We start from the raw sequence: 25,253 nt of genomic DNA, 5'->3' as shown, positions 1-25,253 counted from the left end.
TCAACGAAAGCCCGGCTATTCCGAATACGTCGTCGCCTACGCTAGTCGCACGCTGACGAAAGCCGAAACGCATTACAGCGTGACTGAAAAAGAGTGTTTGGCTCTGGTGTGGGCGCTTGGAAAGTTCCGGCCGTACTTATACGGCCGCCCGTTCGATCTAGTAACCGATCACCACGCGCTTTGCTGGCTCGCCACGTTGAAGGACCCTTCTGGCCGCCTAGCGCGATGGGCACTTCGCATCCAGGAGTACGACATTCGCGTCGTATACCGCTGCGGACGCAAACACTCTGACGCTGACGCCTTCTCCCGCTCACCTTTACCGCCAGATCCAGCGTGCGCAACCACATGCGTCCACCCCTTGTCATCTCTCGATCTCGACTCCATTGCCACCGAACAACGTCGTGACCCGTGGATCGCTTCTCTTCTTGATTATCTATGTGGAACATCCACCATTCCTGTATCTCGATCCCTCCGTCGTCAAGCTTCCCATTTCACCATCCGCGATCAACTGCTTCATCGCCGCAACTACGCTGCCGATGGCCGCCGATGGCTACTGGTCATTCCACGCAGCTTGCGATCACAAGTATGCGCCTCTCTTCACGACGATCCGCAATGTGGCCATGCCGGGGTGTTCAAGACATACGAGCGCCTTCGCCATCGCTATTACTGGCGCGGCATGTACAATTTTGTGCGGAAATTCGTGCAGTGCTGTCCTGACTGCCAACGACGCAAATCGACACCTTTACGTGCGACCGGCGCATTGCAGCCGCTTCCATGCCCTGCCAAGCCATTTGATCGCGTCGGCGTTGACCTCTACGGTCCCCTTCCAATGACCGCAGATGGCAACCGGTGGATTATCGTGGCTGTCGACCACCTGACACGCTACGCCGAAACTGCCGCTTTGCCTAGCGCTACCGCTCGGGATGTCGCCTCTTTCATTTTACGTCACTTTATCCTTCGACATGGCGCCCCTCGAGAGCTCCTTAGTGACAGAGGCCGCGCTTTTCTCTCCGAGGTCGTCGAAGCTCTGCTCTCGGAATGCCACGTCATTCATCGGACAACCACAGCATACCACCCGCAGACTAACGGGCTCGCGGGTGGCACCACAAACGCCAGCGTTTGTGGTGTCCTGACTTTTTTCTTGTGTCCGTGTTTGCACGCCCTGTCTTTTTGGAATCATCAATGCGCTCGAAGAACAAGAGGAAGAACTTCTCCCTGGCGCCAGTGCGTGCTCAATATTCTACATATGGCTATGCTATACGTGGTTTTGCCTGCGTTGCACCACGCGATGAAAGCATACGACAGCCCGGGCCCCCAAAGTGCTCCGCACCTAATAACAATATCTGGGGGATTACGTGTCAAAACCGCGACATGCACGGCGTAGTAGATGGCTCCGGAAATTTCCGCCGTCTGGTGTTCTTTAACCTTAACTGACGTCGCGCAAGGCAAGGGCCTCCAGCATTTCGCCTCCATCCAAGTGCGACCGCCGCGACCGGTATCGAACCCGCTACTTTCGTGTCAGGTGCCAAGCACCGTAAACACTCTGCCACCGCGCCGGACGGCTTGGTAGGGCAGCACGGCAGTAAAGACAAAGCGCACAACAAAGATCTTGTCGAAAGAAACGCGTGTTCGTGTCACTCCTTTCATTTTCGAAGCCTAAGTTCTTGTACGGTCTGAGTTTGCTTCATCGTGTGGCATTTAATAATACGGATTAAAATAAAACGTCTAAGTCGCTAAGTAAGCAAGTTTGAAAAGTCAAGCCCGAAGCAACTGCCATAACACGTACCAAAACTGACGTGACTTCATTCACGTCAGTTTTGCGATTCCACATTTAAAGTGTGGTTCGGTCGTTCTTGCTGTTTTAAACAACTATATGCGAATGTTGCGTCCGTCATGCATGAAAGCCAACTCCGGCAATTTTTTGGCCCTGTCAAAGTAATGGTGCTTTGATGTTCCTGAGACGCTCCTGCCACGGGCCCGATATCAGAAATAGTCGGCAAATTGGAGAATAAATAAGCAAAAAAGCGCAAACCCAAAACCCAACCGAGCATACCGTCTTCGCATGACGTATAAGTCCGCAAAAACCGGCATTCATGCAAGGCATGCCGCAGGGGCGTGGCCAGAAATTTTTTTTTCGGGGGGGGTTCAACCATACTTCATGTATGTTCGTGCGTGCGTTTGTATGTGTGCGTGTATATATACGCAAGCAAAACTGAAAAATTTCGGGGGGGGGGTTTGAACCCCCCAACCCCCCCCCCCTCTTGGCTACGCCCCTGGCATGCCGGTCCCGCCAGCGCGTAGTATGAAAGCTGCGAAAGCGGTGAAGAGCAGACGCTTAGGGGAAAGGTGACACCGTCCAAAATATACCTTGTGTGCGACTGACCGTGCTACGTGCACAAGCTCCTCGGAGCTGTCGGAAAATGACAGCTGCGATTCCGACGCATTTGGAGGGCAACTAATATCGTCATTCCATTCCTCTTCGATGAAGTGGAACACACCTGCTTAGTTCTTTGTTTGCCTGACTGCGCATTCTACCGCCAGATGGCGCCACCTGTCCAGGCGGCTCAAGTTTGTGGGGCCGTGATCGGGTAAAATGCTATCTCTGAGAAGTTTGCGGACTAACTAATGCTTCTTAATATTGCTATGGGAAGAGTGCATATGTTTCGCAATAGCGGCGTTCAACATGGCGTTGGTAGGGCCGAAGAAATTTAATACAAGGCAAGTACGAGCCACCTTTCGCACCAACGTTACTAGATTAGGCTACGTTGTTCCGCACGACGCGCAGCTCACCGTATACCGATAGGGCCGGTGCCCAATGTATATGTTACGGAAAGTGTTTCTGTACGGTAATGTTCACACATGTGCATTCTTTAGCCGGTACGGTATTAGCGCACTTTCCGTGCGGTAAACCGGCATTGCTAGCTAAAACAATTTATTATAAAGACGCAGGGTAATCGTTAGAAGCGACTGTTTTGTGACCGCCAACAGGGAATCGTGTGCAGCCCACAACGCAACACCACTTGCCACCCATCGCACGCACTACCACACGGAACTGTACTTCACACGCCCTGCCAACGAAGCGCTGGCCAAGCACACACGATTGTTGCCTTGCGGATAGCAGACGCTCTAGTGGACCCTCGGTTTCGTCACTTCCGCTTTGCCAAAAATGACGTCACGCGCACAATGTTGCCAATATTTCTGGGAAGCGAAATGGGGAGAGTCGGGGCAATCAATAAAATTCATTTTATTGCAATAGCAATTGTATGGACACTCTCGGCTGATTTTTGCCGCCGCCGTCGCCGTCTGTCGACGCCGTAATGTCCCGGATGTGTATATGTATGTATATATAAAAAAGGCAACAGAAAAAAACAGAAGAAAAAATTCTGAAGTACCCGACCGCGGATTAGAACCAGCAACCCCTCGCTCCCCAGCGCGCTTCGTTAGACAACACACCCACACACCATGGATGCGCCGGCGATGTAACGGCGAACTATTTATATTGTTACAAGAATGTTTCACACTGCCGAAGCAAGGAAGGCACCAAAGAAGACGACGTGATGTTGCTGTGTGCGGCACGCTCTCCTCCATCTTGTCTAACGCTTAAGCGCTGTGTAAATATATTGTAAATACGCACTGCGTCCCTGTGTGCCTTCACGTAATATTTTGGTGGAAGTGCGGGGTAGCAACGCACAACGGAGCTCCGCAGCGGCCGCCAAGTCGCCACTTCAAACATGTCTACCGGCAGGGATCCTGCGTCAACAGCCGCGCCCACCGTACCAACGGCGCCCACCTCGCCTGTGGTCATTGTGGCCGCTCCGCCCCGTGATCCTGGCAACTTTTCGGGCACTGACGGCGAGGACGTAGATCAGTGGCTTCAACTCTACGAGCTCGTGAGCGAAAATCACAGGTGGGACCCAACTTTGATGCTGGCAAACCTTATATTTTACTTGAAAGGAACGGCCAAGGCATGGTTCAACAACAACGTGGAAGAGCTCACAAGCTGGAGCGTATGTAAGACCAAGTTACGCGAGGTGTTTGGCCAATCTGCCGGCTGCAGGCGAGCCGCCAAGAGAGAACTTGGTATGCGTGTCCAGACGTCCACGGAGTCGTACCTAGCGTATATTCAGGATGTCTTGACCCTTTGCCGTAAGGTTGATGCCACCATGGCAGAAGCTGACAAGGTAGCGCACGTGCTCAAGGGCATCGCGGACGATGCATTTAACCTCCTTGTGTTCAGAGGCTGTTCGACCGTCCAAGATGTCATCACTGGGTGCCGACGCTTCGAAGAGGCTAAAAGCCGTCGCATTGCCCACCACTTCGCCCGTCTTCCTAACACTGCTGCGACATCAACGTGTGAGGACCTTCGTATAGAGACCCAACCCACCCCCCTGTCCAGTGACATTACCAGAATCGTTCGACGCGAAATTGAAGCTATATCGCCCGCACCCTTGAGAGCCCTGGCACCCAGTGATCCTCAGCCGACCATATCTCTCATACAGACGGTTGTGCGCCAAGAACTGGCAAACGCGGGCCTTCAGACGATCTGCTCTGTGCACCGTCCCGACGTGGTCACTCCGCCTACCTTGAGCCCCCCCTCCGCCTACTACCGCCGCCCCGCTCCGAGTAACCGTGACCCAAATGCGTGGAGGACGCCTGACGACAGGCCCATTTGCTTTCGATGCGAACGAGTGGGACACATTTCGCGTCATTGCCGAAGCACTTGGACCTCTCCATTGCGGACAAGCTTCAACAACTTCCACTCATCAGCCCGTACTTCTAACCAAGTACCGCCACGCCGCGACGACTCAGCAAATTACGTGCCGACCACTACGACCACCGCCCAGTACAGCCGCTCGCCTTCCCCACGACGTAGAGTTTCCCAGTCCCCTCCGCCACGTCGTTCCTCGTCCCCGTCCTACACCCGACGCTTTCCTTCGGGAAACTAACGGGTGCAGCTCCTGGAGGTGACGCTGCTGGTACGACCTGCCCTCAAATTCCTCTGTTGACGCTCCCTACCAATCAGAACCTGATCGATGTTGAAGTGGACGGTATACTTGTTACAGCTTTGGTTGACACTGGCGCCCATATTTCTGTTATGAGCTCTAATATTCGTGACCGTTTAAAGAAAGTCCTCACTCCAGCCCCTTCACGCAGTGTTCGTGTTGCTGACGGCGGTGCAGCTACCGTCATTGGCGTCTGCACAGCGCGCGTTACTATTGCCGGCCACCAAACTTCCGTTCTCTTCACCGTTCTCACCCACTGCACCAATGATGTTATCCTCGGTCTTGATTTTCTGTCTGCCCATTCCGCCCTTATTGACTGTTCAGCTGGTACTGTGCAACTTGACCTGCCGTGTCCGACTGATCCGCCCACTGTCGCCCAAGGTCGCCTGTGCTCTGCTGAACATGTCCGTTTGTCACCGCAAACAGTGACCTGCATCGCCGTAGCGCCCTCGCCACCTGTACCTGATGGCGACTATGTGCTCGCGCCCATCACGTCCATTCTCTTGACACACAGTGTTACGTTTCCGCACACTGTTATTCACTTACGTGAAAACCATGCTTGCATTCCTGTGCTCAATTTTGCTCTGTGTCCACAAGTGCTCCCACGCGGAATTGCCCTCGCCTTGCTGACGCCCTCTGACGAATGCATTATCTCAGCTTTGTCCCCCTACGATGTTGCTCCCTCCAACTACAAGCCTGTCCGGTCTTCTCTAGCAAGTCCGTCTCCTGATGTGGAAAAAATGATCGCGCCAGACCTTTTGCCGCACCAAGCTGACGCGCTCTTTTGCCTCCTTCAATCATACTGGGACGTATTTGACTTTTGTGACCGTCCACTAGGGCAAACCTGTGCTGTGAAGCACCGCATTAACACCGGCGATGCCTCACCGGTTCATCGAAGGCCATACCGCGTATCTCCAACTGAGCGCCACATAATTCAAAAGGAAGTCGACAAGATGCTCGCCAAAGACATAATTGAGCCATCCTCTAGCCCATGGGCTTCCCCTGTAGTTCTTGTCAAGAAGAAGGACAACAGCTGGCGATTCTGCGTAGACTACCGACATGTGAACAAGATCACTAAAAAAGACGTCTACCCGCTACCGCGCATTGACGACGCCCTGGATTGCCTCCACGGCGCTAAGTACTTTTCCTCCATCGACCTTCGGTCAGGATACTGGCAAATTGCTGTCGACGACATGGATCGCGAAAAGACCGCTTTTGTGACACCAGACGGCCTTTACCAGTTTAAGGTCATGCCTTTCGGGTTATGCAACGCTCCGGCCACCTTCGAGCGGATGATGGACACTCTCTTGCGCGGGTTGAAGTGGTCAGTTTGCCTGTGTTACCTTGACGACGTTATAGTCTTTTCCCCGACCTTTGAAACGCACCTCGAACGTCTTTCCTGCATCCTTTCTGTTTTTCGCAATGCCGGTCTCCAACTGAACTCATCCAAGTGCCACTTCGGACGACAACAACTAACCATGTTGGGCCATCTTGTCGACTCCTCTGGCGTACGCCCTGATCCTGATAAAGTTCGAGCCGTGCAGAACTTCCCCGTCCCGACCTGCACGAAGGATGTCCGCAGCTTTCTCGGTCTCTGCTCGTACTTTCGACGTTTTGTGAACAATTTTGCGGACGTCGCACGCCCTCTCACCGACTTACTGAAGAAAGATGTCCCGTTCTCCTGGGGCACTGCGCAGGCTACGGCGTTCTCTACACTCATCACGTTGCTAACCACACCACCTATTCTGGCTCATTTCGACGTTTCCGCCCCAACAGAAGTCCGCACCGACGCCAGCGGCCACGGAATCGGTGCTGTATTGGTCCAGCATCAAACCGGGTGCGCCCGTGTTATTGCCTATGCCAGCCGTCTCCTCTCCGCAGCCGAACAGAACTACTCAATCACCGAAAGGGAGTGTCTTGCACTCGTTTGGGCGGTAGGCAAATTTCGGCCCTACTTACATGGTCGACATTTCACCGTCACAACCGATCACCACGCACTCTGTTGGCTCTCGTCTTTGAAGGATCCCACTGGGCGTCTTGGTCGCTGGGCGCTCCGACTTCAAGAATATAACTACTCCGTGTGTTACAAATCTGGCCGCTTACACCATGACGCTGACTGCTTGTCCCGCAATCCAGTGGACCCTCCTGAGGATTTGGATGAAGCGCCACCATGTGTACTCTCCATCTCCGCTTTAAGCAAAATCCGTGAGGAACAGCGTCGAGATCCCGTCTTATGTGACATAATTGAGAAGCCTAATTCTCCAACACCCGATCCGTCTACCCGACTGTTTGTGCTTAAGGACGGCACATTGTACCGTCACAACGTCCACACCAATGGACGCGAACTGCTCCTTGTCGTACCTTCTCATCTACGTGCGAGCGTTATCGGCCAGCTACATGACGCCCCCACTGCCGGTCACCTTGGTGTTTCTCGGACGTACGACCGTGTACAACGTCGATTTTACTGGCCCTGCCTTCATCGTTCTGTCCGCCGCTGCGTCGCCGCATGCGACCAGTGCCAACGCCGGAAGAAACCTCCTATGAGTCCCGCCGGACTCCTCCAGCCACTTGATGTTCCCTTTGACCCGTTCTTCCGAGTTGGCCTGGACCTCCTAGGTTCTTTTCCTGCATCTGTTTCCGGAAACAAGTGGATAGCTGTCGCGACGGATTACACAACCCGGTACGCCATTACACGAGCTCTACCAACCAGCTGTGCCACGGATATCGCCGATTTCCTCCTGCACGACGTCATCCTCCATCATGGTGCCCCACGCCAACTCCTCACAGATCGTGGGCGCTATTTTCTCTCCAGAGTTATTGATGACCTGCTTCGCTCTTGCGAGACGAAACATAAATTTACGACGGCCTACCACCCACAAACTAATGGACTGACTGAACGTTTCAACCGGACTTTAACTGATATGCTCTCTATGTACGTCTCCTCCGACCATCATGACTGGGACGTTGCATTGCCCTTTGTTACATTTGCGTATAATTCCTCACGCCACGATACCGCTGGTTTTTCACCTTTCTATCTTTTGTTTGGCCGCGACCCAACTTTACCTTTTGACACCATCTTTCCGGCAGCCGTCGATGTGCCGACTGAATACGCCCGTGATACTATCACCAGAGCTCGCGAAGCACGAGAAGTCGCTCGTCAGCGCATTTTAGCTTCGCAAGAGCACCAGAGGCAGCGTTACGACGCCCATCATCGCGACGTTTCTTTTACCCCGGGTTCACTTGTGCTGTTGTGGACCCCGACTCGGCGTGTTGGACTTTCCGAAAAACTGCTTTCCCGATACTCGGGCCCATATCGTGTATTGCGCCAGGTGACCGATGTCACCTACGAGATAGGCCCTCTCGAGTCTACATCTGCCTCCGTTTCGCTGCCTACAGACACTGTTCACGTGTCCCGCCTTAAGCTCTACCGCTCAGCAACACCATAGAAAGCACCGAGACGGTGCTTCACCACCCGGGGGTCATGTTAAAAGAATGTTCACACTGCCGAAGCAAGGAAGGCACCAAAGAAGACGACGTGATGTTGCTGTGTGCGGCACGCTCTCCGCCATCTTGTCTAACGCTTAAGCGCTGTGTAAATATATTGTAAATACGCACTGCGTCCCTGTGTGCCTTCACGTAATAATATACACCATTTACCGCTGGTATTAAGCAAATTTTGGAGGAGCGTGACCGTGTTTTCTATCACGCAACGCTCCTAATTTTCTTTCAATTTGAAAACTGCTCTTGAGTCGCGCACGACAATGTGGCCATTTTCTGCACCCACTCGAGATGTGGAAGAAACAATAAGACAAAGAACACCGGGCGCACCTTGCTGTGGTAAGAGACGCAGCGGGTCACTCCACGCGCCGCAGTTTAAAAGAAGAAGAAATATCTAAGAGCGTCTAAATTCTAAATTTCCCCACTTATATTAACCGCCGGTTTCATGGCCAATCCCCCATAGTAGGTAAGAGCCAAATATTAAAGGGGTCATGAACCACTTTTCCAAGTAATGATCTAATGGCCTCAGTATCGGAGTGTACTGCCTCCCGAATCGATTGCCGCAAAAATTTCTCGAATCCGTCAAGAATCAGCGGAGTTACGGGGGTTTGGCGCACGCTCCCAGCGCTTTCTCTCTTTTCTCGTGCCGGCGAGCGCACTGGAAGCTAGACAGGGAGGGATGGCATGGGGGAAAGAAGTTACGCCAGCGCGCGTCATGAAACGCGATCGCTCTCCCGCTGTGATTCGCTTGCGCGAGTGCGGCTACCGTGTACTGAGGAGTGCGGCGCCGGCAAGTAGCGGCACCCCGCGGCAAGAAGCGTATCGATCCGAACGCCGCTCTCGATTTACGTCGGCTATCGGCCAATAAGCATGCTATGTCTCTTGCTACGTACAGCGGACAGACGCCCCGCCCACCGACGAGAGTGAGAACCGGCCTCTGTTTGAAAAGAGGGTGCCTGGGGAAACGGCAACTTCGCGCTCCGCTTGTGGCCATTACGCGGCGCGCACGACTGTAATATTTGGCAGAGCAGTTCATAGCCGTGTCAGCTTTCCGCAGGATGTGTTTTTTCAATCAGCCCAAGGGGTGCTTCATGACCCCTTTAAGGGTCAAGCAAGCAAGCGTCTGATTCTCCATTGTCGACACTTGCAGCGTGTTGCTAAAGCACATAGGCGTAACAACTGTGACATTTGTTAGTTCACGCTTGCCCTGTCAATGCCTGTGCGCTCATTTAGGCCGTCCTTGTTTGTGCTTCAGCGGCACGCTGCAAGTATCGAGCTGCTTCTGGTTCTTCGTGTGAAATTTCGATTTCTTGCTATCGCATTCATTGCTTCGGCCTTGCGGCGAAACTGTGACTTTTTTAATGAATCTACGTATCTCGCCAGCTTGTAACTTGGCACAAATAACGGGAACGTAAAAGGAACGTGCCCAGCGAATCTTATTGAGATCCATTGACATCGAAAGATCGCCGGAGTTGGCCTTTAGGGACGCTCCCCCGGAAGATTGAGACAGAGAATGGCGTGTATGTATAATTGTGACAGTTGTTTTCGTCTAGCAGAAAAACGTCGCGAGAGCAATGCTTTAACAAAAAGAAGCACGCAGGATCCATGGCGATCGTTAAGGCGAAATCCTTAGATGCCTCATCTAAATTGTCTAACGGCGGCGTCAAAGCGAGTGATGGGACAAATCATCACGTGATGACGTCGCCATATGACGTCATCATGACGTCAGAGATGACCAAAATTTGCGATCTATCATGGCATCCGATAACGTGACGTCACGTACTGACGTCATCACAATGCATCGTGGTCAAAGGTGGCCCGATCACGGATGGATGGATGGATGAATAAACTTTATTTCGGTCCCTCGGAACGCGCCCTAGCACGTTTCGGTCCGTTCCCACGTCGGAACAGAAAGACCAAGTATCTCTGCTGCGTCGCGGGCCCGTTGGACTGCCCGATCACGGAGGCTGCGCAAAATCATGTGAGGTGCACAAAGCTTGCAGCGCCTCCGATACTGGAGGCAGTGTGAGCCCGCGTTAGGTGCAGAAGACTTTTGAGGGGTCGGAGGATGATCAATATATTGTCTGAGAAGAAAAAGATGGTTTTCGCCTTCGACTCCTCTTAGGCGAGGGCGCAAGGGACGCTGTAAGTTTCTATTCTTTAAGGCCTGTGTCCGGCTGATGAAATAGTACCGCGGTGATGACCAAATGGTTCACTGTCCGCCTCCACTGCGCCAGGTATTGAGTCAGATATCCAGTGCCACCGGGAACCCACCACGTTTTCAAGCGATTTGAGTGGCAGAACGATCAAGCGCTGGGTCTCTATTCCAGTGGTTATGAGCCATGGAAGCTCCAGGGACCCCCTGTGGACCGGTGGAAGTGATTGGCGGACCCCTTGCAGCGAGAGAAAGTGGGGCGATAAGTTAACGCGGCATGTAGCGTGAAATACGTGCCTTTTATTTCTACCTTTCAACGAACGGTCAAACTAAAGTACCGCGCTAATTTGATCTCACCAGCTTGCCGATTAGTTGTACAATCTGCAGAGATGTTATATTTGTTTCTAGCTGCGTTTGCTTTTCAAGTGTGCAAGTCTGTAAAACGCGTGCTATGCATATGTCGTATACACTCCGTTCGGGACCTATAGAGGGCGCCTTGAAAGACGCACGCAGCGCCACTTGCGGTGCGGCGAGCATGCAATGGTGAGAGCCTTAGCAGACAACAGTGCTTCATTGCTTTGACAGCTATGGCGGCGCAAGCGCCCATGGCTGGCGCGTTAGTGCTTCGAGCTGGATTTAAAGATATCGTAGTGGGATTGTTCTTCCGCGATGGCAACATTAAAAAAGGGGGAAAACCTGCACGGGAGCGGCCACGTTTTTGACGTGAGTGAACGCTTTGCCACGGCGTCGTTAGTACTGACGGCTAAATGCGTGCATAAGGCGTGCGTCACACAAGAGGCTTACTTACACAAGAGGCTTACCTTATTGCAGCGTCATCATCGCTCATCATAATCGTTTCTACCTCGCCGTTCGCGCGGCTCATGCCAAGTGCTTGAGGTGCGGGCGAGAAATAAACGTGTTACGATCGGCCCCGCTTCGTCTTTCGCTTCAAGTGATGTGGCGCCGACGACGGCATGGTCACTTCGGCCACCATCAGGCTCCCTCATTCGCTACAACCTCTTTCGTTTATGCTGCTTTGCGAAACAAACATCGCGCTTCCGTAGCAACAGCGTTAGCAGAAAACTGCAACGACGGTCAGATCTAAGATGAAAATAAACAGCCTCGATTTTAGTTCCGTGTGCACATTTGTATACATGCTGCACACTTCGTTCGTTTCATGAACGCCTAATGATTACAGGGTCAGCTGTTTATTACAAGTATCAACCACTTAAAGTGATTGCGCACTTGGCTCTCTGTCTCGTCTGCGCGAGCTCACTACGCTTTTATAACTTGCGCAAACTCTGGTGTAACCCAAGCTACGCTCTAGCGCAGAGGTGCGCAAACATTCTCGGTACCAAGGCGTTGTACTGGGCTAGTTGGTACATTGTCAAAATCGATAAAAAAAACAGCGATAAACACAGGACACAGTGAGTGTCCCGTCGTTTCCTCTCACTGTGTCTCGTGTTTACCACTGTTTTTTGGTTCTTTTTGTCCATTTTAACATTTTCGCGACCACGACCTCTCGAAGCTTCCGAGTGCCGTAGGGCTACCCCAGCCGTAGTCTTTCTGCTTCAATTCTAAGATCTTTCCGAAGAGCCGTGACCACCTGACATTTTTGTCCCTCAACATCTCGGGGGAAGGGGATCGACTCCCAGTTAGCGCATCTCTACGTGAACAGCTGCGCTTCCGCCAGCAGTAAAATCATGACTGCAGGAGCAGTGCGAACGTAAAGCACGGGACGTAGAAGAAACACATACGACGACACGAGCGCTGACTACCAACTTATTTTCTGCAAGCACGGACCGCTTACGAAACTCGGCAGGAAATAACGTTGGCACGTACGACGGGGACGACACATTCTTGGACGGCACACCGCCAACGAAATGTGCCCTGCATATCTTCGAGTGCCGAGAGGGCTCCCAGTTTGTTCCGTCGTGGCTGAAATGTACTGATGCTAGCGGCACAAGAAAAACAAAACCGCAGAACGCGAGACGGCAGAAGGAGCGGGAACCAAGCTAACGTTTTTCGTCGCACAGCCGTGATACCCTACTGCCGCTGCCCAATAAAGCACGGACGAGTGGAGAAACGGTGAAACGTCGTTCCCGCGGGGCACGACGTGTACCTGTTGGAACAACCCACGACGCAGCAGTACATGACTGCGTCACAGAACACCTACAACTGCGTACTAGCGGGCGCGGGAAAGCGTTCGCTTCTCCTCCGACTCTCGCCGACTGCCTTCTCTGACGGCCGCGCGGTGGCGCGCCAGTCGCAGTGAGCGGAGTGTATAAGACTGCAACGAAAGCTTCACAGCTATCTCATGAAGAAGGGGAAACACAAGTCAGTTCTGCCGCAATGCAAAGGTGTTATGCTGTGAAGGATACAAAATCAGAAGGAGCTGTTGTCACGGGGCATAGTGTGGCTCCAAAGAACTCCTGAACATGGGTTTCGCGGACCCCCGAAAATAGCATTGCGGACCCTCACCTGAAACCACTGCCTTGTGTGTACTAACCTTGAAGGGTGGGCTCCAAAACAACCTGCAACGCTCTCTAGGTACAGCTTATTGGTGTAAGGTGTATGCCTCAAAAAAAATGCCAGGCCTGCGCGGAAAGCGCAGCACAGTCACAGCGAAAGCTGGAAGAGCGGCATTTCTAGAACCCGTTGTAAACTCTCTTGGGGCTACTAATACAAGCACACCAGTAATGTACCCACTACGCCATAAATCACAATATTTGTGAAAATGGGAAGCACCTACAACGCCATTATTCGTCATTGTGCGCAGAAGCGAGGTTCTAGCTACACATATGTAAGGCATTATGTGCACTTTGTTTACGTGACGACTGATGACGACGAAGAATTGTGGCTCAGCCCTTTATAATGGGTTGGAAGCTTTAAACGGCTCACCAGTTACGTAATTCGCATTGTGTGACGCCCGGTCGCTCCCACCATGCAATATAACATACATTGACGTGAGAAAGAGAGACAGAGAGAGGGGGGAAAACTTTATTGAAACCCTGAGGAAATGGATGATGGGCTCATGGGCTTCCTTGGCAACCAATGCAAGTGCACTTGCGAGGAATCCACTACGCTACAAATCATAATTTCTGTGATGTAGGGAAGCAGCCACTATGCCATTTTTCGTCATTCAACGGAGAGCCGTGGTACCCGCTAAAAACATGTAAGGCATTATGCGCACTTTGTTGGTGTTGTGCCTGATGACGATGAAGAATTATTGCAGAGCCCCTTGTAGTGGGTTGGAGGCATCCAACAGCCCACTCGTTGCGCAATTCGCATTGTGTGACGCCTGGTTACAGAATTCGCGTTGTGTGGTGCGTGGTTGTTATTTCACTCTTCTACCACACGAAATTACATATGTTAATGTGGTTCCTTCTGGACATGAAGCCTGTATAGCGTCGTTTTGCAAGGCAGTTCCAAGCACCGGCATGGCTCAGAGGTACAACACTGGGCTCCCACGCAGAGGGCCCAGGTTCGAACCCCGCTCCATCCTGGGAATTTTTTCTTATTTCGTTCTTTTTTTCTTATTTCGAGTGATAGTGGTTACGGACACCGGCGGCGGCGGCAGCGGCGGCGGCGGCGGCGGCGGACAACTACGGCACCAAAAACGGCCGGTGAAATGATCTCATAACAGCTTTCGCTGTAAAAATTGGGGGGAGGGGGGGGGGCTCCGGCCCAGTGTGCCCCCCACCCCTTGGCTACTCCATTACTTGATAATACAAGCGACGAGGCACCATAAAGGCGTTGATAACGCTCCTGCAAGACAAATTACTCAATTTTAAGATAGATTCAGCGCAAAAAAAGACGGAACATTTAAGAAGGACACACACACACATAGCGCTGTGTGTGTGTGTGTCCTTCCTAAATGTTCCGTCATCTTTTTGCGCTGGTAAATCTATCTTAATCATGAACCAACTCGCCCAAGCAGCCATTTTAACAAATTACTCAATGGGAAGCTTCAGCCCGTGGTACGTAAGCATTCAGTCTCACTCACCAGTCGAATATAGGCGGTCACTCTCTTACTTTCTACACAGTGCATAGAAGCTCTGCCATTCCTGTATATGATAATGATTTCTAAGAACAAGTGTTACAAGGACTGTAATTGGTAGTGGCTGGTTATGCACAATCGTCTAGCGCAGCTCAGAGACGAAGCACCAACAAAAAACGCCAGGCCTGCGCGGAAAGCGCAGCACAGTCACAGCGAAAGCTGGAAGAGCGGCATTTCTAGAGCACGTTATAAACTCTCCTGTGGCTACTAATACAGGTACATTAGCAACGTACCCACTACGCAACAAAGCGTAATTTTTGGGAAGTTGGGAAGCACCCAGCACGACATTATTCGTTGTTCTGCGGAGAAGCGAGGTACCATATATGTAAGCCATTATGTGCAGTTTGTTGATGCGGTGGTTGATGACGATGAATAATTATGGTTGCGCCCTTTGTAATGGGTTGGAAGCTTTAAACGACCCACTAGTTACGTAATGCATATTGTGTGACGCCCGGTCGTTATTTAACTGTCCCACCACGCTTTATAACACACTTTAACCGGAGAAACGTAGAGCGAGAGAGAGAGAGAATTGACTTTATTGAGACCCTGAGGAAATGGATCATGGGATCCTTATGGGCTTCCTTGGCAACCAACAGAAGTGCACTTGCGAGGAACCCACTACGCTATAAATCGTTGTAATTTTTGAGAAGTAGGGCAGTAGGCACTGTGCCATTTTTCGTCATTCTACAGACAGCCGTGGTACCTGCTAAACACATGTAAGGCATTATGCGCACTTTGTTGATGCTGTGCGTGATGACGATGAAGAATTATGGCAGAGCTCTTTGTAATGGGTTGGAAGCATTCAACAACCTACTCGTTGCGCAATTCGCATTGTGTGACGCCTAGTTACAGAATTCGCGTTGTGCGACGCTTGGTGCTTATTTTACTCTTCTACTACGCTATATTGCATATGCTAATGTGGTTCCTTCCCGACATGAAGCCTGTATAGGACGTTTTTGCAAAGCAGTTTCAAGCACCGGCATGGCTCAGAGGTTGAATACTGGGCTCCCACGCAGAGGGCCCAGTTTCGAACCTCGTTCCATCCTGGAATTTTTTCTTATTTAGTTTTTTTTTTCTTATTTCGAGCGATACTGGTTACGGACACCGGCGGCGGCGGCGGCGGACAACTACGGCACCAAAAACGGCCGGTGAAATGATCTCATAACAGCTTTCGCTGTAAAAATAGGAGGCATACAGCACTGACTTCCAACTTGCATTATTTCTGAGGTGGTGCACAATGCACGCAATTTAAACGCGCGCAGAAACGCCCTTGTCATTTAAGGACAGATGTTGAAGGTCACCTTAAGAATTACCCAAATAGGGGATCAAATAAGCTACAATAATATATCTTCTAAGTAAAGCCTCGGTGATACGATCACGGCTCGTACGAATTTCGAGGTGATACGAATTTTTCTGTGGTCCCGGCCAAGGACCATTAGCCTGCAATGTAGTGGAGTACGGTTGTTGCGAACCGAGTTGCACCCCGCGACGTTTGATACGAACGTACGCTAGCGCACAGGTATGAACAGGTGCTGCCCGCGCTGTTGCGGAAGACGCGGCAGTCACGCGCTGGCGCGGGCATGCGCGCTGCGCGACCATCAACGGTGCGTCGTTGCCTCCGAGAAAGTGCGCGCGAATCTTAGAGGCCTTGAGGCGCCTTCGCGTTTAGATTACAGATGACGTTGACGTCGCGCTTTTTTTTCCCGACGCGTTGACGCGTGCTCTTGTGCTCGAGGCCAGGGTTGCCAGGTTTGGCTACATTGCGCCAAATTGGCTACTTTTTTAAGGCCGGTGGCGGCAGGAAAATCGTCTTGGCTACTTGGCTACTTTTTGGCTACTTTCTTGTCCCCTCGATTTGAGCAAAATTATCAACATCTGGTGACGTCGCAGCCCCTGGTGTTAGAGTGTATGGTGCCAAAACATGGCAGCCAAAGTGTGCTTCCTGCTCCAATAAATGAATTTTCCATTTTGATTACGCGAATAATGAATTTTAATGAAAATGATGGCGCTGTGGCTTAAGCAGGCGAGCAGGCGTAAGGTTCAATGGTCGATCATAACATAAATATAAAAAAAAACTACACGTGTATAACCTGCCAGTCAAGCAGGCGTCGCGCACACTAAACAATGCTTTTGGATGCCTGGTCGGGACTCCGCGGGAACTGTTGCGTGGAGCCTGTTTTTGCAGATCACCCATTGCTGAACGTGGCTTTAAAATGAAATTGCACGTTAACAGGAATCGAAAGCGCTCCGCATCCAGGGCGCTGTGCATTCATCGACATTGGAAATAGTATATCCGACATTTCAAGTGAGCACTGAAAAACCAGGACACGAGAGGAAAAGGCAGTAACACAAGCGCTCACTAATAACAGCTGTTAGTGAGCGCTCCTGTTGCCGCCTTTGCCTTTTGTGTCCTGTCGTTTTTTTTTCTTTTTTTGCTTTGGTGCTCTCTTTAGAATGTCGTACCAACTCACCCAACAAACAATCCTTCTTGTATATCCGACAAACTGTTTCTATCGTTTATTAGGCTTAGTACAGACTGCGACTCTGGATTCGTCATCACGGAAGAAATTTTTGCGAAAGGGCTTCCATTTGTGTTTCAGTGCCGTAACTCATGCCGTAGACGCAATTTTATTGTCGCAACTTCTAGTGATTTCAAGAAAAGTCACGCAAGGCGCGTGCAGAGAGACTCACTTTTTTCGACAGCGCGAACACTATGTCGTCATGCATGAAATGATTGCTGAAGTCAAGAATTTGTGCTTAAATCTCCGGAATTATGATTTTGAATTGTTCAGGCAGCACATATTTGCAATTTCGCCGGAAGGCTTTTGCATTTAGTCATTTAAATACAAATGTAGAAGTTGATTTCACACATGCGTGGCTGCTTTTGGCTAATTTTACTGCCCTTGGCTCAAGTTGGCTACATTTTGGCTATTTTTTTCAATTTTCTGGCTATTTTTTTGTATTTTCGACCTGGCAACCCTGCTCGAGGCAGCAGCGTCTTTGTACTGTGTTAACACGTGCATGCAGCGTCGATGCAGGCCATATCCCCGCAATCAGACTCTCTATGAGACAAGACTGAACCTTAGGCTGCGGGTCCGTCATCAAGTGCCATTAAAGGTGGATGAAGACCCCAAGAGACAAAGCGGAAGGTCTGGGCGAAGGAGCTTGGCCTCTATATCGATCGTGCGCAAAGCGCTTCTTAAGTCACTTTCGCTGCAGTACTCTGTTGTCATGCAGAAAAGCGTAGTAAGATTAGGAAGGAGCTACTAGCGGTCACGGGGCGCAACACATCTGGTTCATTAATTACACACGAGCGCATGCACCGTGTATGTACGAGTACAAGTATGATTGTTGACGTCTCTGCGGCCCTGAGAAACACTGAATCAAAACGTATGTCAACTTTGTTTTGTCGCATACTATTTTTCCATGTTTTACGGTGATACGGATTTCGGATGACACGAATATTTTGGTAACCCCGAGAGATTCGTATCACCGAGGTTTCACTGTATTATGTTCCCGGCATCTTACGACGACAGAGCATTTGACCAATATCGGAAAGCAGTCGCTTCGAGAACCATGATGACTGATTTGCTCTCTTTCAAGTTCACATAATCGGGAATCAGAGCACCTGCCTGTTAGTTGGACACCCGGCAGCAAAATAGGTCGGGGCGCGCGAGTTGAGACCGGAATCAGATAACACTGCATCGCCGCACCGTCTGACATTGAGCGTCTGATATCGAGGCATCGGAGTGCGCGTGCCCGTCCACAATGGGTTATCGTGGTTTCGCACGTATAACCTCGGGATATATTATAAATGAGTAAGCAAGATGGAGAAAGCTGTACTTTCCGCCCGTTTATTCGTCTCTCACGTAAGGTGACTATCGCCAAAAAAAAGCTTGAATAGGATTTGAAAAGTTGATACCGACTCGATATTGTCTTTAGTGTCCCTTTAATGACATCCTAACTCTCAGATTATCATGTCCGACTTACTCACGCATGTATTTTCATTTCATCACAACTCCTGAGGCGTCCTCACTGCGTTCATCAAAACAAGAAAGTCCGGCACCTGTCGCATCGACTGTCAGCGAGGATGCAAATGAATGACGCTTTCTTTTCATTCGTGTGGTACATGATCGCAAGCTTGATCAAGGGAGCAACGGATCTCAGGCGGCTCATCGTTTCGCTGATCACCGCTGATTTTTCCAATCGCACATCAGGGATTCCGAATAAGCTTGTACGATTGAAGCACCCTGCAAGTAAATTGTACATTCATGATGCCCTCGCAACACAATATGAAACGAGTATTATTCACGTTGGCCGTTACCTTGCACAGCGAAACTTAATACGATCCACTAATTGCTATGGAAGGAGAAGAAGGGCTCGCATGTCATTTATTGTGAGTTCAAGTTAGCGAGTTGATAGACGCAGTTGACGTTGCACGGTGCAATCAGAGTAACTGGGGTCCCACTTCCTCAATAAGCAACGCTGTCGGGTCGAATAAAAAGAAATGTAGTCAGACGTCCGCAAATCTAGCCTTCAAAGTAATGAGTTTTCGAACCAATAATTTTCTATTGTTATAAAGCTTGCCCTTAAGCGGTAATACTATTTATGCGTATGTGCATTGCTATATAAGGCACGTTGCCGGGCTGGTTGGTTGGGAATGGTAACACATATGGCGTTGGGAATGTGTATTATCTGAGTGCTGTAAGGCGTGTGTTGTGTATAAATTGAAAGTACAAAAGGTGTCATTTAAATAGTACGACAAGGGCCACGAATTGCAGACATGTTTTAACGCTCTCCATCCTGGATTCCCCAGAATGGGTTGAGTTGCGAGCGCTGTCAGAGGAGAGCCAGCCAGACTCCTCTCCCTCAGGAGTCATCGCCGCCCTCCACCCGGCTCCACCCAAGTACTGCAACGACAGTCAACCTGGGGCCTAGTGTTGACGCTCCAAGCATCACCAATCAGAACCCACTGTCTCCCATACCAATGGACGGCTGCTCTACTTAACCCTGCGCCCATCGGTTTGGTGTTAGTGTAGGACGCAGAGATGCGTTATGAATAATCCGAAACAGAGCTAACATGGTACAGCAGAAGTATTGCGCGACGTTGAAAAGGAGCGGGCAATCGGCTATTGAATACAACAGTCGATAGAAACACATCACAGCAATCATGGTTTATGAAGGTCTTGCTTGTAGGCAAACACACAGCACAGCCACAATCTTGGCTGGAGGAATTCTAGTACAAGCTGCCTTTGTAACTTTGGCATTGCGCTCATCCGAAGTACCCAGTATACAAAATAGGGATTGAATGGGTGCTCGTTTACTGAAGTAGTGTCCCGTGCGCTTCGCCTTTTGAAAGGCGCGTTGCGCAATACATTCAGTATGACACGACCGGCAGTTTTTCAATTATAAAAACAATGTCCACGTAATTATGGCCACGCCGAGATTAATGTTTGTCAGTTTATTCGCCTGTCAGAAGTGTCACCAAGCCCATTAATAACTGTTTCGGAATAAAGCTGACATACCTTGCGCAAGAAATACAAAACTTTTGAGATACTGGCAGACCATCCATTAAAATGAAACAAAATTGGTCGCAGCTACAAAACTTTCAAGCGAACATTTTTGCGCATAGGCGTTTAGTGCTACATTATATAGATATATGTAGTAACAAATTTGCGAAGGATCTTATAAAGTAAAACTGGAATGTGTCGGATCGGATACAATCAGTGTTGTCGTATTGTGTATCTGCATCTCAAATACTTCTTGCCTGAGTATCTCGTATGGTGTCGTGATACAGTTTCAAAGGATCTTCAGGGCCCAGAGCTGAAGATTAGTACCCTAGTACCATAGTGCAGTGGCTCCCAAATGGGGGTTGGCGAAGATATTTTCGGGGGTCCGGGAAACAAATGCTCAGCAGTTTTTTGAAGCCACACTATGGTTTGTGACACCGGCTCCTTCTAATTTGTGTATCTTTCACCGCATAACGCAATTGTATGGCGTCGGAACTGCCTTATATTTCCCTTTCACCATGAGATTGCTGTAAAGCTTTTGTCCAGTTTGCTATGACATATGCATAGCATGATTTTTTAAGGCCTGCATAGGTGAAACACAAACGCAGCTAGAAATAGATTAAATGTTGCTGTAGACCATACAACTAATCGGCAAGCTTTTGAGATCGAAAATTGAAAATTGAAAAGGCAGCTATTTCACGCTACATGCTGCGTTAATTCATCGCCCCCAATTGCTCTCGCTGGAAGGAATGCGCCAATCACTTACCCCGGTCCACAAGGGGTCCCCGAAGCATCCATGGCTGCGAACCACTGGCATAGAGACCCGACGCCTGACTGTTGTGTCACTTCACTCATTTGAAAACGCGGTGGTTTCCCGCTGGCTAACTCAATACTTGGCGTAGTGGAGGCAGACAAACATTTCGTCATCACCGCGGTACTATTTCATCACCGGGGCCCAGGCCTTAAAGAATGTAAACTTACAGGGTCCTTTGCGCACTCGCCTAAGAGGAGTCGAAGGCGAAAACCATCTTCTTTTAGGGGCGAAGCTCCTTAAGGCGGCACCCGTTCGTCCCTCGTAGTCGTAGTCGTAGTCGTAGTAGTCGTAGTGCGTAACCAGTCTTACGCTTTGACCTCCAAGGTGGTGCCGGTGGGAGATTTTTCCTCTGCGTTGTTGAACAATAAAAAATTCGCAGCGTGCGCGTTAACTAAAAACCGAATTCTTCTGTCTCTCATTCCCCATTAGCAGCCATTGGCATGTTCCAGTAGGAAACGTTAGTAGAAGTAGAAGTGTAAGTGTTAGCTAAAAGCCGACTTCTTCTGTCTCTCATTCCCATTAGCAGCCATTGTTTACCTCCAAGGTAGTGCCTGGTGAGATTTCTCCTGTGCGTGATTAAACAATAAAAATTTTGTTCAAAACGCCGTTGATTGATGAAATAAACCAACGAAAGACGCCAGATGTTTTGTAAAAGCAAAACGAAAGAACGCCAGATGTTTCTAAAGCAAAACGAAAAGACGCCAGCTGCTTAACGAAAGACGCCAGATGTTTTCTAAAGCAATGGTTTTCTAAACAATGAAAATTCACAGCGTACATGTAAAATTAAAGTGAGCTGCAAGTCTTCATAACTCATCGAACCTTTAGTATAAACGCGCCCGATCTCACATCGGTGATGAGGTACTGGGCAGAATTCACGGAACATTCACGGTTTACCGATGAACCTCCGCAGCTTCGCCCACTCATCATCATTCACTCCGTGGATATGCTGTGATTTTTTCTTCTCAATCGATGTATTCATCATCCCCCGCCCCGCTCCGAAAGTGTTCTGCACATAACGATGATTTACACTGCCTCCAGAATTGGAGGCATTGCAAGATTTGTGCAGCTCACGTGGTTTTGCCCTGCCTCCGCGATTGGGCCACGTTTGACGAAGCGACGACGCGTTGGGTTGACGCCATCACGTGAGGTCATGATGACGTCACAAATTTTGTTGATCTGTGATTCAATGATGACGTCATGTGGTGACGTCATCACGTGATGATTCTGTTTTTTTTTTTTTTCATTTATCACTCGTGTTGATGCTGCCGTCGCCAACGCCGACGGTGAATGTTCGCATTTGATGAGGCATCTGAGGCATCTAAGGCCTTAGAAATCGCCATGAACCAAGCGTGTTTCTTTTGCTTAACGAATTGCTTTAGCGACTTTTCTTTCTGCTAGAGGAAAACAATTTATCACGATTTTACATACATGCCGTAATCTGTCTAAAGTTTCCGGGAGAGCGGCTTTATGCAAGACACACGTGCCATTCGCATACAGGTATTTAACCTACCTCGAACCACAGAACCGTACTTTACATGTGGAGTGGCATAACTTACGCGCATGACATCAATGGCACGTATGAAAAGCAGTTTTGTCGCGCTAGATTTTTCACGCGTGCTTGCTAAGCCAATTAGATTTTTTATTTCAATCCGTATTATTAAATGTCGCATGATGACGCAATCTGAAACCGCACAATAAGAACATAGACTGCGGAAATGAAAGGAGTGACAGGGATACGCGTTTCTTTCGTCTAGAACTTTATTGTGAGGTTTGTCTTTGCTGCCGTGCAGCGCTATCAAGCAGTCCGCCGCGGTAGTAAAGTGGCTACGGTGCTCGGCTGCTGACAGGAAAGTAGTGGGTTCGATCCTCGTCGCGGCGATCGCACATCGATGGAGGCGAAATGCTGAAGGCCTTTGTTTTGTGCGATTACAATGCACGTTAAAGAACACCAAACGGTCGACATTTCCGGAGCCCTCTACTACGGCGTGCCTCATAATCATGTCATGGTTTTGACTCGTAATCCCCTAGATATTGTCACTGAGTGCGGAGCACTTTAGGGGCCCGGGCTGTGAGAGAGAGAGAGAGAGAGAGAGAGATACTGTTTATTAGAACAGATTTTTGCCGGCGTATGTATGCCGCTGGCATGCTACTCTGTGTAGGGATACGGAATGAGATTGGCAGACTAAAGAAGAGAGGGAAGGAAATAATAATGAAAATGAGAAGAGGTTTATTGGCGGTGCGTTCCTGTGGTGGCGCTCTGAACAAACACAGCGAGCCGGGGCAGAGCACCGTCCAGAAAGATGCCAGCGACCAGCAGCGCGAGGAGAGCGTTGGCAATACTGCTGACCGGCGACGCGTCTTCTTCTTCACAAAAAGAACGAATATTAAAAAATGAAATGCGCAAGTGAACCTGATAGAAATATTTACAACGAGGGTGTCAGGTAAGTTAAGGCTTTGCTATGTGAAATAGCCAACCATTAAAGCTTTTTGACTAGGCCAATTTTCGAGAGGTAATTAAACAGTGACTGTAAAACCCGTCGCCGCCTTGAAGGGCCGGGCACTGGGCCTAGTATGTTGTGTAATGTTAACTGATCGTGGCAGATCAACGTATGCTGTCGTATGCTGCCAGCGCTTGGCATAACGCATCCATCTGAAGCTTACTGAGCACTCGCTCGCGCCAAGGAGAAGTCTTCTTCCTCTCGTTCTTCGAGCGCCTTGATGATGATATAAATGCGGAGCACTTTAGGGGCCCGGGCTGTCGTACGCTATGCTGCCGTATATATACGTTTTCGTATGCTGGCGTCCCTGGGCATAACACAGGCAAAACCACGTATAAAAATAGAAAACAGAGGCAGCAAGCGAAAAACAGAAAGAGAAAGTAAGTGAAAAAAATAGGAATAAAATGAGAAATGAATAGAAAAAACGAGAGAGAGGAGGACAGGAAAAACTGTAAAAGAGAAAAATAAAAGAAGAGAGAACCAAAGATAAACAAGAAGGCTGCTCAGCTCCGCACTTCCTTCAGGCTTGGTGCCACTATAGTTCGAAACTGCCTTAATTTTTTTACCAAGGCCGCAACTGCCACTCTTCCATTGCAAATATTGCATTTATTGTACATTTGTTAGAAAAGTAGTAGACTGTGCTCAGAAATAAAGAGCAAAGTCGGTTTCGTTGGGCTTCTTCCATCGCAGTTTCCTTTCTTCGGACTATGTAGGACACTAGTACAGCATTAAAAAAAACACCAATGCGCATTAGCGTATCTTTTTGCGGCCTTCCTGTTTTGGAGCTTGCTGCCTTGACCTGCACTGTGTGAAGTCGACGTTACAGGGTCACTGTTCACCTGTGCTAGACTTGTGTTGTATGCAGATGTTGTCCCATCACACTGATATGACAGTATTCGGCGCAAAATACTCTAAAGAGCCGCACGTACCGCTATTTCGTTGGACGTAAGAAACTGCCGAGAAAATCAGGTGCGTGCCAAACATCGGAACGAATGTTAAGCGAAGAACGCTGCAACTGCACACAGTGAAGTTTGTTTCTAAGTCTTTTTTCCACGGCCAAAGTACGGTTTAGTTTTAAGAAAGCAAGGACACCGTCCTAACAGCAGCACCCTATTGTCAGCTTTTCTCGACAGCGCTGCTGTAGGATTTAACGTTACGCTGCTAAAAATGTACAACGATTCTTTTACGTGCTTCTTGCAACTGACCACTGCTTTGTTGCACCGTTCTAGGAGGTGGTACCGTGAAACTTCCACGGTTCTAATGAGAGCGTAGCACGCTTTGGCTGGTTAAAAACCAAATTCCGTCGATATTTCATTGCACGTAGCTTAATTAATTTATTTTATATTGTTGTGGAGCGAAGAAATGCTGTGCTCTAAGCGTGGCGTATAAAGTGCAAAACGTGCTCCAAGGGCCAATTTGCTCGTTAATTTGGCCATTAAAATGCGAAATGAAGCAGAGCAGCAGTGGTCTAGATGTACGACCAAATGGGACGGGAATATACACACTTTTAGTATGCCATAACCATTTATCCTCTCCAATCAGTCTTGCGCATCCAGTGTCGCGCAATGCACACAAGCTGCTATGGGGGCTAGTTGGTGCGAATACATGGCTTGTCCGCGCTGCCAGGAACTGGACGACTTTGAAACGGCAAAAGACACACACAGGGTGAAACGCGCTTCACCCTGTGTGTGTCTTTTTTCGTTTCAAAGTCGTCC

General features: G+C 49.6%; 1 protein-coding gene across 1 annotated transcript in view; it reads left to right on the top strand.

Annotated features, from left to right (window-relative positions):
- Positions 1-7,543: 7,543 nt before the first annotated feature.
- Positions 7,544-25,253, top strand: part of LOC119374230 (arylsulfatase B-like) — a 75,093-nt gene continuing 57,383 nt past the window's right edge. Inside the window, exon 1 of the mRNA XM_037644310.2 lies at positions 7,544-7,683. Coding sequence (XP_037500238.2) covers positions 7,544-7,683 — 140 coding nt within the window. The remainder of the gene's footprint in view (positions 7,684-25,253) is intronic.

This window comes from Rhipicephalus sanguineus, chromosome 11 (genome assembly GCF_013339695.2).
Source record: "Rhipicephalus sanguineus isolate Rsan-2018 chromosome 11, BIME_Rsan_1.4, whole genome shotgun sequence".
Lineage (NCBI taxonomy): Eukaryota > Metazoa > Arthropoda > Arachnida > Ixodida > Ixodidae > Rhipicephalus > Rhipicephalus sanguineus.
The sequence above is the reverse complement of the archived record's forward strand: the minus strand, read 5'-3'. Positions and strand labels throughout refer to the sequence as shown.